At 43.6% G+C, this 15,717-nt stretch overlaps 1 protein-coding gene across 1 annotated transcript in view; it reads right to left on the bottom strand.

Annotated features, from left to right (window-relative positions):
- Positions 1-13,145: 13,145 nt before the first annotated feature.
- Positions 13,146-15,717, bottom strand: part of TBX15 (T-box transcription factor 15) — a 98,008-nt gene continuing 95,436 nt past the window's right edge. The window contains exon 8 of the mRNA XM_072851112.1: positions 13,146-13,930. Within this exon, the coding sequence (XP_072707213.1) occupies positions 13,146-13,930 (785 nt within the window). The remainder of the gene's footprint in view (positions 13,931-15,717) is intronic.

Genomic DNA, 15,717 nt, shown 5'->3' with positions numbered 1-15,717 from the left:
ACCTAACTGCATGTGAAACTGCAAATGGGGCGGAGGGGGAAGCAAAAGGAAAATGCATGACAAATTCACATGAAGTGTCCCAGACAGCTTTTGTCTGCACAGAAATGGTTTTATGAGATTCTCTGCTGAAAAAGGAACAAAAAAATTAAGGAGTTGAGTTCAAAAGATCAAGTTGCATTTTCATTGATCTCAGACTTGTAAGAGCTGCCCCATCAATCACAGTTGCTTAAAAATTCCTATTAATGTGGAACTTGAATTCCCTCAAGTGCTGGGGCTGCCCATATGGTTCATCTTTGTAACATTTGGGCATCTCCCTGGGAGCAGTGTGAGATCTGTCAGTGTCAGAGCCAGACACTCTGCGCTCATCCCTACATTCCTGCAAGTGGTGTAAGGAAAATACTATTACTACAGGACTGAGGAGCTCCATTTGATCCAGGACAAAAGTCGCAGCAGAGGATGAGAAAAGAATAAAGACCAGAAGATTTGGCTTTCAGAGATCCTGGGGACAACTGCAGACCTAGGTAAAAATCCCAGTGTGTAGTCCAGGAGCTGTACGGGACAGCTTCAAGCCAAGGTGCTGCATGACATTGCACAGAAATAAACACCTATTTGTTCTTAAGAAGGTGAGAAGAACGTGGCTGGTGAAGGCTTTCAGATTGGAAAGGAGAATTAAGAGGAGAATCCCCTACCATTATTCTGAACGATATGATTAACACCATGATAGGCTGGAACTCTCGTCAGGTACAGCTCGAGCTTGCCTTGTCCTGAGCAACAAAGTCATCATGATGGTAAATCACTGAATGGTGATTTTTAGATAGAGCTTTGTAGTTGTACAGACAGGAGCTGTGCTCCTCACTGGTAGCTGACTTATGCCCATGGGCAGCAGATGTGCTTTTACTGAGCTGAAGACTTTGGCTGCAGGCTTTGGCATATGGACATCCGTATTACTATGGACAGAATATTAAGAATGTGCTTGATGCTGAGCACATGTTTAAGACTTTCCCCTAATTCAGAGGACTATCCCATCCAGCCAAATTGACTCCATGCCCTTAATGCCATCAGTTTTTCTTGAAGGCAATTCAGATCCAGAGCCAAAATTCAACAAAAAAATCTTTCTCCCTAAGGGGCACAAATTTGTCTTTGTAGTAAGTTCTCCTTCTTTCTTGCATTGGGGAAATTGTCATGAGGATGCATTTTTAAACTAGATCTTCAACTCAAGTCCACATTGGATTTAAGTAGCAACAAAATAACTCAGAAATGTACACTGAAAATAATTGTGCTGCAGCCTGACTTTGGTAAGAGTTAGAGCATTCACTTTGCCACTGTTGCCCCAGAAGCTGTGACAGAGCAAGTAGGAGCCACCGATATGGCCAGGAGGTCCTTTGAGTTTGCAGGGTCTTTCTGCAGAGAAATCTGCAAGGGCAGAAGAATATTCACAATCCCTACTCCCCTCATGCTATCAATTTGCCCCCAAACGGGTCACAATTTATTTTAAAAGGGTGAATTATCTGTAGCTAAATAAGGTCAATGCAGTGTCAGAGAGCAAGTGATCACTATCTCTCCAAGTGGGCTGAGAACTACGTGGGATGCAAAGCTTAGGTGCTGCTTGCACTGGGCAAGGGCTGAACAAAGGTCCACCTCCTGAGGTCTGAGCAGAGGCAGTACAAGTAATGCTGTGAGAAAAGTTGTTCGCCACAGAAGCAGGAGTAGAGTTGAGATGTCAATGGCGTCAGCCCTCCCACTTCAGAGAGCCAGCCTGCTGCAGCAAAGTGCTTGCAAGCAAGATTAAAGTTAAACTTGTTGAACTGAGGTCTGCCGCATGTTGCGCATGCAGGGACCCTGTCCCGCTTCTCATCCTTCGTCCACACACACATGCGTGCATGCACAATTCCTTTACAAGCAAGCTGTTTACAAGCAACAATGCTGAATTTCAGTGCACATTCACTATTTCGCACACTTTCATCTAGTCTCCTTTCTCTCAAGTGCTTATGCATCAAATTTTTGAGGGGACAAGAAAGGCTGCCTGCATTTTCTGGACATCTTTTTCTTGCTGTTTCTACAAGGTTTCTCTCTTTGTAGCTTCGAGAAACCACTCTGATTATTTTCTCTTGGCCAGTTTGATCCTGCTTTGTGCTTGCAGGAGAAAGAACACTTTTTCTGGTGGCTGTCTTAGGATCCCGGCAAGATGCCATAGTCTGTGAGATGAGAAATGGTGACCTCATGAATAGGGGGAGGGAAAAGAGGGGGCGAGACTGAATTTTTGATTTTCTACATTTAAGTCCCATCACGCTTTGTGTTTTCATTTCAAATACTTTCCGAAATACTGTATCTATTTTCCTCCAAGATACTATGACCAAAATGACTTTACGCTTTGCCTCCACTGATTATTTTTCTAAAGAGAAAAAAATTATTTGTCTTCAAAAGGATTTAAAACTCACCCAACAAAAAGTACCCAGAAATAAAGCAAAAAGTGGGAAGATGTGAGTGCTGTAGAAACAGGCAAGTCACAAAAGAGTTAAAGTTCTTTACACATGGCCAAGTTAAATAAGACCTGGAGGGACACATTGTTCTCCCCCCAGCACCCCCTGAATTCTGGGGTGTGGGCTCATGAAATGCCTAGGAGGCACACTTGGCCCCCATTGTGTCTCGTTTAATTTGGCTGCTTGAAGTACTCACTTTTTTTGTAATTTGGCTCTTCCTACAGCTCTCACACCTTCCTTTAACGTAAATGTCCTTTACATTTTCAACATGCCTTTTCCCCAGCCCTCCATACCATATTGTTTGGACAACTGTCTCTTTTTCTCTGTGCACCTACATAAGGCTGCTGGCACAGGGCTGTGTTTATCTGCACACAGAGGGAGCATAAAACCAAACTGAAGAGCACCATCGGCACAAGTACTGTGTTTACAAGGATGCACTTTTCAGCTCTGCATGCTGGTAAGGAGCCAGCAATTGTGCCCTGGAGATTTCAGCTGGCCAGCAGCAGAACTGCTCTGGAGCAGCACACAATGGTCAAGTTTTGCTGCCTGTGCAACCGACAGTCTTTGCAGCCTCAGCTGGAAACTCTTTCACCACCCCCTTGCCATGGGTCAGTGATAAAATACTAAGCTTGGTCCCACTAAGCCTGCATGTCTGGGTGATGTTGCAACAGTGACGGGAGAAATATAGCTCAGACTACCTATGCTTGGTGGTGTCAGTCATCACACAGCATGCTCTTCCTCCCATCTGACGTAAATGCTGAAAGTATAAATGGAGCAACATTACCTTTAATGCAGAACTAAATTGGCAAAGATGGGGACTTTGTCGTCACTTCTACCAGTGATTACAGTTTTGCAACAAATGGAGCAGAGACTGGTGTAGGGTATGCATAGTCAAGGGCAAGTCTTTTGTTCAGTTTACTGGTATGTAAAATGGGGCTATACTGCCTTGACCAGCAAGGGAGGTGCAGGGATAACTTAGTTGAAGTCTCTAAGTGCCTTGGCCATGGAAAGTAGAGGAAAAATTTTCAAGTACTGTCTCAAAGAGAAGGTTGTAGGTATTTTTCTAGCTATTTTTCTAGCAGCAAAAATTATCTTAAAAATTCATCAACATAAAATAGGAACACCTGAAATTACATTTTGTTGCTATATGAACATCTTTATTTAGACATAAATGCCCAACAACTTTGCTGAAAATCAGTCAACTCATTCTCACACTGAAGGAGATTCAGGCTGCACTTGCAGCATTAGAAATGTGTTCACCCTAAAGTATGTACCTGTCTGAAAGGGCAAGGCCCAAGCTGGGTGAGAAAAATGCAGGAATGGAAGAAATGCCAGCTGTTGAGACCAGACCAGAAGGTTGTGGGACTGCATCCGTCCATGTCACTGCAGACTCTCTTTCAGGGGCTGCTGGGTCAGGGGACACTGTGTCCATGTCTGGGGACAGCATGGAGGACAGAACTTATATTCCTCCCTCCGTACACCACCATAATAGTCCTAGAAGAGAGGCTTCTGCTGCAATGCCTCTTCAGGGATTGAACACCAGCAGCCAATAACATTTTTCTTTCTGTTATGGCTGTGGGAAAAAAAAATCCAGAAGGAAATCTGAAAAAGTGCAGTGAGAAGCCAGTGGGGCCAGGAAATGGAAATGGATGGCTGGACACTTTGGGATTGTTACAGGCAGCTCTGGTTCAGTGACATTTGCTGGGCTGCCGCTTTGCTGGTCTGGGAGATACATTAGAAAATGATATTTAGAAATCATAAATAAACTCGTTATATTGCAGCTGTTAGCATTCTGGGAGACATGGATAAAAGTAGTGGAGAACTGAATTAAAGAAGCCCCCAGTGGCACAATTGTGGCAACAGCTGAAGGGAGAAAAAAACAGATATTACGGATGGATGAACCTAGAGAATTTTTTAGGTTTGGATTCAAGCTCAATTGAAACTGTGAACTCCCTGCTTGCCTTGTAGGGGCAACTCATGGAATCTGTATGTTGCTCCTTCTGCTGTAAAACTGTTGGACTTAAAATGGAAAATAGCATTAGCACTGGGCATCTAGTCCACAGCCCACCCAGGACTGCTCCTGCAGGACTTTCCCGAGCTTTAGCACTGTGACTCTGTTCCACAGCTAAATTCAGCCTGTCAAGCTACTTGACTTGATATTCCCCTTGAATTTCCCTTTTCCTGATGTATCCTCTCTTCACAACATGTTGTATATGATGAAGAGTAAATCATTGCTGAAATTTGTTGTCAAGGGGTGTCAAACTGCCCTGAACATAGGACACATTGATTTTTATATGGCTATGGCTCCATTTCATAGCTACTGTTCATTGATGTTAATAAAATGAACGCTGAGTAGTCTACCAGCTTAGACTTGAAAGAGATGGACATTGGCAGATCCCTTCACATCAGGTATCATGGCACGCTCGTACACTCACAATGTGAATATGACCTGGATATTAGAAAGGAGGAGGCAAAGAATTAATGCCATATGACAGCTAAGTCTTGCTCCCCTTCTCTCCCCCTCTCGCTTTTTACTATTTATAAGCCTTAGTTGACAGCTTGAACTATGGTCATGTTAGACAGATGTTTCCAGACTTACATTTCTCCTGTGCCATTGCAGAACTTCCCCACCCTGTCCTCTGTGGTGGAAAACACATACCCCAGAATTATTTAGCTCCCCAATTTGGAGTTGTGCATGACCTAAGACAGGAGCCAGGGTCTTAATTTTTCAACAGAAAGCACATATGACAAATCAGGAATCACTGTTAAACAGGTTTTTAACTCTAGAAGTTCTTTGAATCAGACTGTTTCCTTCCCAGACCATGGCAATGATGGAAAATGCTTCCCAAGTCCCCTATTACAGGGACAGACAGCTGAGATAATAAATCCTAACACTTCATGGTGTTTGTGTCACCCTGGAAATAAATAAAAAACAATTAGGCAAAGCATAAAACGACTTATGTTTGTATACAGACAACGTAATCAATTTTATGGGTCTTTAATTGTGGATGTTTAGTGATTAGTTGCCTGATAAATTTAGTAGCTATAAGCAGTGTATACAACAGTGTATACAGTGTAAAATTTAATACAGCACATTTTATGTTTAAGGCGTGAATATGTTTCCTTTCAAACGTTTATTTTTTTTGTTTATATGATTTTTATCTTTGTGGTCAGAAGCTAGAGCATCGCAAGTGTGAGCTATCTACAAAACATTTTTACAGACTTTATGTTGTCCCTTTTGCTATGTGTTCATGGCCAGTTCTTTCTTATTTTGGATGTGTGCACTTTATTTTTCATTTTTATGTAGGTTTCTTCAGGCTAATATAAACTTTTTATATATACTCTTTTATTCTTTTTACTTTTTTTTTCCATCAGTTCACCACATTTTTTGTTGGTTTCCGCTGGTCTTATGTAAAACTTGAGACTGCTCCTGACTTTGTAATGTTCACAGAGTTAGGAGTTGGAGTATTTTATGGGTAATACTACAGCTGTAGGAACTGATCTAACAAAACTGAGTGCAAGACTGTATAGAAGTGGAAGTTATTTTTATTTAGTTTTCTAAAAAACATGAGACTGCCAATGCACACATGGGACTCACAAGCTCCAAATGTATGTCTCCAAGTATTCTCGGCAGAATCACTTGCATGCAAGGGGAGATCGCCATCAAACCTTCACTTCATCTTCTGGTTTTCTTTTCACTGGTAGTAATGAATTGGTTTTTAGATGGGTCTTTTATACATTTCAGGAGTTACAGGTAGTGAGCTTTCACCTTGGAATCTTGGTTTATTACCCATTGTAAACTTTGGGTGACATTGCTGCACATTGCCTTCTCCATCCTAGTTTTGGGTAGCTTGCTGTTAAAGCTTGGCTTCTTGTTGGGCTTACAGGAAGAGAAATGGCACACACAGCGTGCTGTGGTCTTGTTGCCATCCTCCCATTACTGGATTGCAGGTTTTCTGCTGTGAGTCATCCATGCTGTGATTTTGGTGAAAGCAACACATTCCTCAGTGTTTACCAGTTTTGCTGCTGCTGATCATGTCCCTGGCTATCAGTACAGGCCATTCTTTGAATCTTTGCTCTCATGTTCCTCTGGTGCTTTTACACATACACATCTGCATTCATACTTCTAACTAATCTTAATATTTCTGTATACAGACCTTTGCATAGCAACATAATATAAACCATGGAGTACAGTGCTGGCCCTGGTTTGGATGGTTGGCAGGTTGCACTTAAGTTTATGCCAGGTTAATTGCACTGCAACTTGTTCCAGCTTTACTGGGAGAGGCAGATGCTGGTAATTATATCAGTTCTCCAATCCCTAGACCACATTATTTATTTAATATATCAAACTGACTGCAGTTTTTCTCTGCACCTGTTCCTGGGCCAGTTACACCAGCTTAAAATGCAATTTTTATTATTAAAATGCAATTTTTATTATTAATGTGCAATTACCTGACTACACATTAAGGGAAATGTTATAAACCAGCTCAGGTAGGAGAGGAACTCAAGGCCACGTCACCCCTCCCACCGCCCCCTGGGTACCCCTGACAAAGGAAAAACTGGGAAGGCAGTGGGTGCTGCAGCATGTCCCCAGGACTGTCATCTGTGTACTCTGGAGGTAAAAGCCCTTCCCAGGCACAGGCACCTTCACTGAGAATGACTACAGGCAGCCTGTCTTTTTGGCTGAACCAGCACCACCCTCCCCATCATCCTAAGAGAAGGGCTGACGCTCTCTGCTTACAGCCCCACTTGGGCCAACTCTGTGTCTCTGCAGTACTGCTGCATCCAGTCAGCTGGAAAATAGTTCCCTGAGGTGTGTACGGTGCTGGATGCTTAAGGGGAGACATGGCCTAGCAGAGCCTAGGACTGCTTGTGAAAGCTCCGAGAGGAGCCCTCAGAAGTCATCCTATCTCAGCAGAGAAGGGCATTATCCAGCTGAATGTCAGAGCTTCCAAAATGCTCAACAAATTTAGAACATTACTGGAATAAGAACAGCATCTATAGGAACTTCTACCAGTGTAAAATTATACAGGCTCCTAATCCTTCTCCCCCACAGCATGCAGTGAATTCCACATTGAGTCAGAAAAATAGACGAGCTCAGTGCTCCAGAGATAGATTATTGCACAATTAACCCTACTGTGGAGGTTTATTTCTCCTCCCCAAATCTGCCAATGCCAACCACTATCCAGCACAGAAGCCATGCTCATCACTGGCTGTTGCAACACGACAGCGTGCAGCCATGTGAACTGCTCTTTTCCAGTCTATTCCTCCGTTCAGGCAGGATAGAATTATTGGAGATTTTTATTGTAGAAAGGAGTGAATATTTAAAGAGGTGTGCTCCATACACTGCTCCTGCCATTTGCAGTCACATTACTCTTCTGGGGTGATCAGCAACCGTTACTGACATGGAAAAACAACCCTTGAAAAGAGTTGCAGGGATTTTAGCTGTATTCTCTACAGTTTCCTAGATAACAATTACAGACAAATTAGAAGGAGCAGTCAGAAAACTGAGTTGCTTTTCCAGCAGAAGTTTTGTGGGTCAGCAGCAGGCTACACAAAGCCCTCCCAGCAGACCAACAGACAAGCTCTCAGAAATGGTCCCATCAGTGGACTCAAAATGCTGGGTTACAAACGTGGCCAAAAGGCCTGGTCCTGCAGGTTGATTCTCTAAGGAAGAAGTAGTTCCCTTGGATGGGAACTGGCTTATTTATAGCAAATTACCCCTCAGCCACACCAGCACCCTCCTCACAAAGTTCCATCACTGCTTTTGTAGCTGCATTTCTAGTGCATCTGTAGCATGTAATTGGCATGCTCAGGCGTTCCTCTGCCCAGTCCTTGGGTGCACTTTCATGTTGTTGTTGCTTTGTTTAGTATGATGCCCAACAAGCAACATCCAGCAAAACTCATCTGCTAGTGCTAGTCTAACATGGGATGTGTGGGTCAATGCACCTAGTTGTGTTGAGGGAAAAAAAATCTGAACACTTTTTTTTTTTTTAATGCCAAATGACTATGTGTCAGCCCTCACCCACATCAGTAAAGCTTCATCTAGTATGCAATAAATCAGCCACACTAGCAGATCATCTGCTGTAGTATGTTTAACATAATGTCACAGGCTGTGTACCTAAGCTGTATTTATGTTTGTGCCCTGAGCATTTTGCTTTAGCACATAGTACTTACATTCCCTCGAAGAACACTATGTCACACTGGAGTGCAATGCCCTGGTTTTGCTGAGCTGTGGTGACTATGGTCACAGTAATATTTATGTCCTGTGCCTGTCAGTGTGTTAAGGAATGAAGCTAAACAAACTCTGCAAAGCTCACAAACCCGCTCTAATTATTTTTGCCCCATCCTTTTCATTTATGTAACAAGTTGCCAGGTTTGCATTTGGAACAGCCCTGTGCTGCAAGATGAGTGATCTCCTATCATCAAGACTTCCACTACCCTTCCTGGCATTTGGATCAGGCTTTTTAAAAAGGGTACTTCTTCAAAGAGGTACATGATGTTTCACCTTTTAAATTTGCAGCATCTAACTGGGACATACAGAGCCTTCTCTTCTCCTGGACTTGAAGCCAGAAGCCTGCATGGGCTAAGAGGAAATGGGTCAGCCCAGGAGTGGTGGAGTAAAGACCTCCTGGTTTCTGCAACTCTTAGTAGGTCCTCTGGTGTCTAATAACATGCATATGCCAGATGAAACTTGGGTGGGGGGCGTGCATGCAGGATACCTGTTCCTTGTATGGCTTCTTTGAAAGAGGAGATGTCACATGGTGGTCTTCCGTGCACTGGGAAAATGAATAAGGTCCCTGTCCTCCTCCCCTGTCTCTTCTAAGGAAACATGTGAGAACTTACATCTTTGTGACTGTGACCACACTATCAAAGCTGCTTAAAGTTGGCCAAGGGGTTCAAATGTTCATGGTGAAGTAGGGAAGGAAGGAAGGGGAGCGGAACCACGCAACTGCCACCTCTGCTCTCCACACACACATGCTTTGCAAATGAGCAATCAAAAGGCTCCTGGATGAGAGCGTGACCATGCCAGGAGGGTTCTCAAGCCCCATGGTTAGGGCAGTCACCCAAGGAAAAGGAGTCTTCCAGGGGTGGCTGTTGTGTGTACTGCAACCCGGGCTGCCCACCAGGCGAGCTGGTCCCAAGCAGACCTCCCAGACTGGCTCTGGTGCAACTCTCCCATTGCCCATTGCCCCGCCTCTTCTCTGGGAAGCCTCAGTAAAAAGTGGCAAATGGCTCAGAGCCTTGTGTCTGTATGGGGGTGGCAGGGGGAGAAGAGCCACTGCTGTACATGAGATACCTCTGTCATATCTGGGTCCACTTCAAATTCAATGCTCACCTCGTGTTTCTGGGGGGGTGTCAAGGCCTTAAGCAGGTTGTCTGCTCAGGGGAGTGTTATCCTGGGGGGATTTCAGCTGTGCACCTAACTGAACACTAAGTAAATCATTTTAACATGCTTTAGCCTGTTATTCTTGATACTGCCCTCCAAACACTGCTCTACTTTTGCTTTGCACAGTGACAACCAAGGAAAAAGTTTACTATTTTTTTCCCATTTCACTGTAACCTTGTTTTTAATCCCCATAGACTGTCAGTGTAACTTTCACACTGAGTCATATCTGTGTATTTACAACTTTACATCTTAGGACAGGGAAGCCTCTCTCAGTTTTTTTTCCTGTTCTTTTTCAGTCTTGATGCTGAATATTCTGATCCTGAATCAACAAAACATTTAAACATGTGCTAAGATGAAGGAATAACTATCTAGCTAACTAAGCTCTCTCATTTTATAAATGCGCCACATAAGAGCTAAATAAATATGTTTATAAATATGGTCAATAAATATGGCCAATAAATGCTCACCCTAAGGTCAATAAATTTCATACTGAAGGCAATTGGATGGAGTAACATTATTTCAGTGTGCTAAAGAGCTTGGTTGGATCGGGGGCAGCGTGCTCAGTACCTTGAAGGATCATATTGCTGAAGACTCTGGGTGACAATTTCAAAGCTCTTCCGCATGGATTCCTACTAAAATGCATGGAGACTGGGATTCCAGTTCTTCACACTAATATTGAAGGTTGTGCCCTGCATCTGTCTTTTGCTTTCTTCAGCAACTGTTTCCAGTGAAAATTTTTGATGAAATTAATTTTTTGTTTTAATCAAGATTAGAAACATATATTTTGATACTGAGAATGATTTTGATTTTGTTGAATCACATTCTCTTCTTAGCTGAAATACAGACTCACTCACAAAGAATTAAATGGAATAAATAAGAAAGAGCAATCTAATGCAAATAGCCAGCAAAAGGAAATACTGGTTCACACAGCATACTATTAACCTGTAGAAATCATTGCCATAGGATGGAGTCAAATCCAAAAGCACAGCGAACCTTAAAGCACAGATTGAAGACTATTTCTGAAAGATTCTGAAAGGACTTTAGAAAGGTTATAAAACTCCCTGTTTCAAGATTAAACCAAGAATTAATTATTGGGGGTAAACAGAAGACAACAAGGGGAGGGACAGATTCTCTCCCACCCGTAGTCCCTCCAACCCTTTTTGGCAGCATCCGCAGCTAGACACAATAAAAGCCAGAAGACAGTCGGACAGACTAGGCACAGAACTGGGAATGGTATTGGTATATTTATCTTCTTCTGTAAAAAGAAAAATTAAGAAACGCTTGCAGAATTTACCTTTCAAGGTCTTTCTACCTTCCAGGTGCTTTCTGAATTCAGAAAAAAAGTTTATTGACACAAGGAAAGACGTAAACTCTGCAGCCATAACTTACAGCCAGGTTTGGGAGGGGCTTCAGCTTCCCCACTGCTTTCAGTGTTAATGTCTCAATCTCATATTAGAAATATAGTGCAAATGAAAAACTGACACGTACCCCAAAATGACATCTAAAAATGAGAAATAAATTATACTGTTATTTGTAAGTATTATTTTCTATATTGACTGTGAAAAATTATTCTGAAGAGCTTTTTATTACACTTTAACAAAATAACAACTCTAGCTGTCCGTAAGACACACTTCCTGTGAAGGCAGGCACCTTACAGATCCCAAGCACTCAATTTTTAAAATTTCTTGAAGACAGAATTTTAATTTTTATTGTAATATTGCCTGGACTTCACAATTTAGCAGTGTGTCTTCATTTCCTCTGTTGTGCAAACACACGTAGCTGTATTTTGAAAATGTCTGTCTCTAGAAGACCACTGAGGAAGCCTCACAGACAGAAAAACACAGAGGGAACAATTGCAAAGATTTATTTAGCGCATTCTGTGCTTGGCACTTAGAAACAGAGTTCCGTGCATAGGGCAAATCTTTATACACCTTTTTCTTCATACATATTTTACATACCATTTTTATTGCCCTCTTTTATATTCATAATATTGAATCCCCCACTAGGCATATAAATACATTTATCTACAACACCTCACAACAAATCTCAATAATATCTGTATTCTGTTACTTGGTATTTGCATTTTCACACAACTTAAATGCATAGCTTGCACCAAGCTACAATTGTTTTCTTATTTTTAAAGGATTTGAAGAAAAAAAAAAGAGAAGAAAAAAAACAGAAAAGAAAGATGTCAAAACGCAATGATCTATTTGGTTAAACAGAGATCATGTGGCAGGTGGGAGGCTGGTGAATACTCAACCTCACTGTTACTGAAATGCTAATGGTTTTCTATGGCAACTCTTGCATGCAAGGTGAGGGAGGCTGGCTGCACTTCTGTAGAGCAGAGCTTTCTTTTCTCATTGCTCTTCCATGTGAGCTCAGTCTGGACAGTTTCCTCCCATTGGGTTGAGTGCTACGGGACACATGTTCCCAACAAAGGCTGTCGTCCTTTCAGTTTGGATGCACCACTTCAGGTCACATCAACAGGAGCTGAGCCCCCCTCTCCCCCATGCATCTTTCCAAAGATCTGTCCCTGCTTATGTCTGAGGCTCACTTGTAGGTTAAAACTTTTCTCTCTCTTCTCTCTCTCCAATTTCCATCTGCAGGCTGGGTGCTGGTAAGCTCGACCCTCGCAAAGAACTGCTCTTCACCATGGCTCTGATGAGAATGCAGATACCTCTGGTGAAAATGCAGATACCTCTTTGAGAGGAGAATCTCCAGCCCAGCAGCACCATTCCTGTGCTACAGTGGGAGAAGGAGCCACAGGCCACTGTTGGCTTCAGAAATGGGCTGAGCCACTCCAGCAGTGAGGAACGGTCTGGGAAGGGGAAGGTCTTTAAAGCTATGGGCAATGCAGCTTCAGAGGATGAAGCCTTGGGAGACTGCCTTTCTTCGACACCCAGAGGAGACAGCACAGGGGCACAGCTCCCTCCACACCGAGAGCTCACACAAGCTGAGAGTTAATGCATAAAAGGTATATTCAGCTGCTTCTCTCCAGCTTCTCATTAAAGTCATGCCCTTCTCTCTGCAATGTCCAGAAAGAACAGACACTCTGTGCCAGATCTGGAGGCCCTGGGCTACAACAAGCTGCGATGGCTGTCAGTTGAGGCTTTCCACAAGGTTCTGTGGTGCATACCTAGGTGGCTTGTGTTCTTATTTATCATTACAATAGTATTTCCACTATAAGTTTGAAGGCAAAAAGGCACTGGGATGGGTTTACCCCTGGAAATGACAAAGGTCCAGCTGCCTTCGATGCCAAGGAGAGGCATGGCTTGTTAGACCATGTGCACAGACATCTGTGAGGAGGAGCCCTGAACCGCACTGTACTGTCTGTTGTCACAGGCGTTGGCCATCTGCTGGTTGCCGGAGGGAGGGCTGATCATGTGCATCCCGTGATCCATCCCCGTGGAAAGGTATTGCCTCTCTCCGAAGGCCCCGCTGGATGGGGAAGAGCAGAGTAAAGTGCTTTGGGAGGTGGTGAGTTTCTCTGGGCTTGCCGCCAGCCTGGGGGAAGCAGAGAAATTGTATCCATAGAGGTTATAGGGGTTGTGCAGGGAAAAGGCATTGTAGGAGCTCTGCTGCATGTGGCTGCCACCAAACATGTGTGAAGAGGAGGATGTGGAGGCAGGGTTGCCTGCTTGCATGACATACTGAAACTGGGAGCTGGGGAAGGACCCCAGCTGGCCACTGTACGCCTCCATCTTGCTGTTGCTGGGCAGGGAGGAAGGAGTCGGCATTCCTGAGATCAAGGATGGAGTCCTCTGAGGCATGAAGGTTTCGGAGGGCTGTGAGGCAGAAGTGGTGCCACTCTGCAGCCGGTTGTAGCCGCCGTCACTCAGCCCTGGGTAGCTCTGCAAGGCGGCCATGTTGCTTCTGGCGCACGGGGGGTAATCAGACAGGTTGAGGTTGCAAAGCTGACTCTCCCGGCAGCCAACATTGAAAGTGTTGGGGGCCAGATGAAAGGCGGGAGGGGAGCAGGATGGAGAGAGAAGGTGAGAGGAGGCAGAGGGCGACGGGGTCCCCGTGCTGGAGGTGGTCGGGGAGGTGCCTGTGCTGCCTCCTGCAAAACAAAACACATGAGAGAATGTTCAGAGCCTGGGACCACATCTACAAAACGAGGCAGTCTCATTAAAAACCAGCTTAGTTTAATAAAGAAACAAGGGTGGTAAAATGGCTGCTGGAAAACTCAGCCTTTCTTGGCAAGAGCTCTTACTTTATTAATAGCATCCCTTAGTCTTTTCTGCTGCTTTTTTGTTATGATTTTGTTTTTCAACAGAGATTGTCTTCCTTTTAAAACAGGTGAGGGAAGCAAGCATGCCACAGAGCAATCAAAGGCAGTGGGAAAAGCTGCAAGGAAGCACCACTCCATCAGTCAAGAGATCTGCCATTTCCAGGCATGTTTATCTAGTCCTTTTTTTTAAAAAAAAAAAAGTCTTGTCTCCCTCTCCTGGTCTGCAGGAAGACCACCAGTCAGTGGGCTGCATGGCCCCGCTACACACATGCTTTACCATCCGCTTGGGGGGCTTGCGGCGGGAAGTGGCTGAAAGCATGTTGGACTTCTGCACTGTTCAACAGTTTTTTTGGATGGCTTGTGGTGCAGTGGTACTGATTTAAGCCAGAAGTAACACTAAAATGAAGGGATACAGTTTCAAGCTATAGCCTGTTCCACCAAGCAGAGAAAGGGGATGTGTCAGAATTTTCAATCATGTGCTTTAACTTTAAAAGGGATTCCATATGTTGTATCACTGGTGTTAACAAAATATTGATATATATGCATGTCAGTAGTATCAATGTATTATACATTGTTTATGCTATGAATGATAGAATTGATTATTTTGTACAGCAGGGATGCTCACGTGTTCTGACCTGGGAAAACAATACTGTGTAATACTACCTAGAACAGTAACAAACTGAAATAAGTCATAGGAAGAAGCTGATGACACAATTTTGAGCTTGAGAAGAGATTATTTGTAGGCAAGATTCTAGGTTAGAGGAAGCTTCCTTGGTCAACCAGGAAATCAGTTCTGTGCTTAAGGGAATCCAGTTTTCTGGTGTGAAACTTTTTTTTTTCTTTTGAGTGATTCCCTTTGCATGAGATCCCATTTCTGCATTAGGGCAACTAACACTGAAGACTCTTGCAAAAGCAGCAAAGAGGTGCTGGTGAAGAGACATGACCAGGGGATAAGTAGTATCAGAGGAACTAGGAAGACAACTGGTGAGGCAGCATTTTGGACAGGGTAGAAGATGACAGGTGAGAGGCAAAGGGACTGGAAAAGAGGGCGTTAGGGTAGGCAGCTGAAATTTAACCAAGGCAGAGATTGCATATTGAGGATGAAAAGTAAGGGACTACTTTCTCTTGTGTTGCCTTGTGGAAAAAAAAAAACAGCAGGATTTTGAGACCAGTCTAGGTCTGCTGCAAAATGGGGGAGGAGCTGAATGCAGTGCTGCTTGATTAAAAGAGAATAGGTGATGCTAATGGTTAAGAGATACACTAGAAAGACAGGTTCTTTGTCAGTATATGATGGTGAGAATGTAAGTGAGATTATATCTCAGTACAGGAAAGACATGGACCTGTTGGAGCAGGTCCAGAGGAGGGCCACAAAAATGTTCAGAGGGCTGGAACACCTCTCCTATGGAGAAAGGCTGAGACAGTTGGGGTTGTTCAGCCCGGAGAAGAGAAGGCAGAGAGAAGAGCGGAGAGAAGGTCTCCGGGGAGACCTTACTGCAGCCTTTCAGTACTTAAAGGGGGCTTATAAGAAAGATGGGGACAAATATTTTAGCAGGGCCTGTTGCAATAGGACAAGGGGTAATGGTTTTAAACTAAAAGAGGGTAGATTTAGACTAGAT

Source organism: Ciconia boyciana, chromosome 1 (assembly GCF_034638445.1).
Source record: "Ciconia boyciana chromosome 1, ASM3463844v1, whole genome shotgun sequence".
In the NCBI taxonomy this organism is placed as follows: Eukaryota; Metazoa; Chordata; class Aves; order Ciconiiformes; family Ciconiidae; genus Ciconia; species Ciconia boyciana.
The sequence above is the reverse complement of the archived record's forward strand: the minus strand, read 5'-3'. Positions and strand labels throughout refer to the sequence as shown.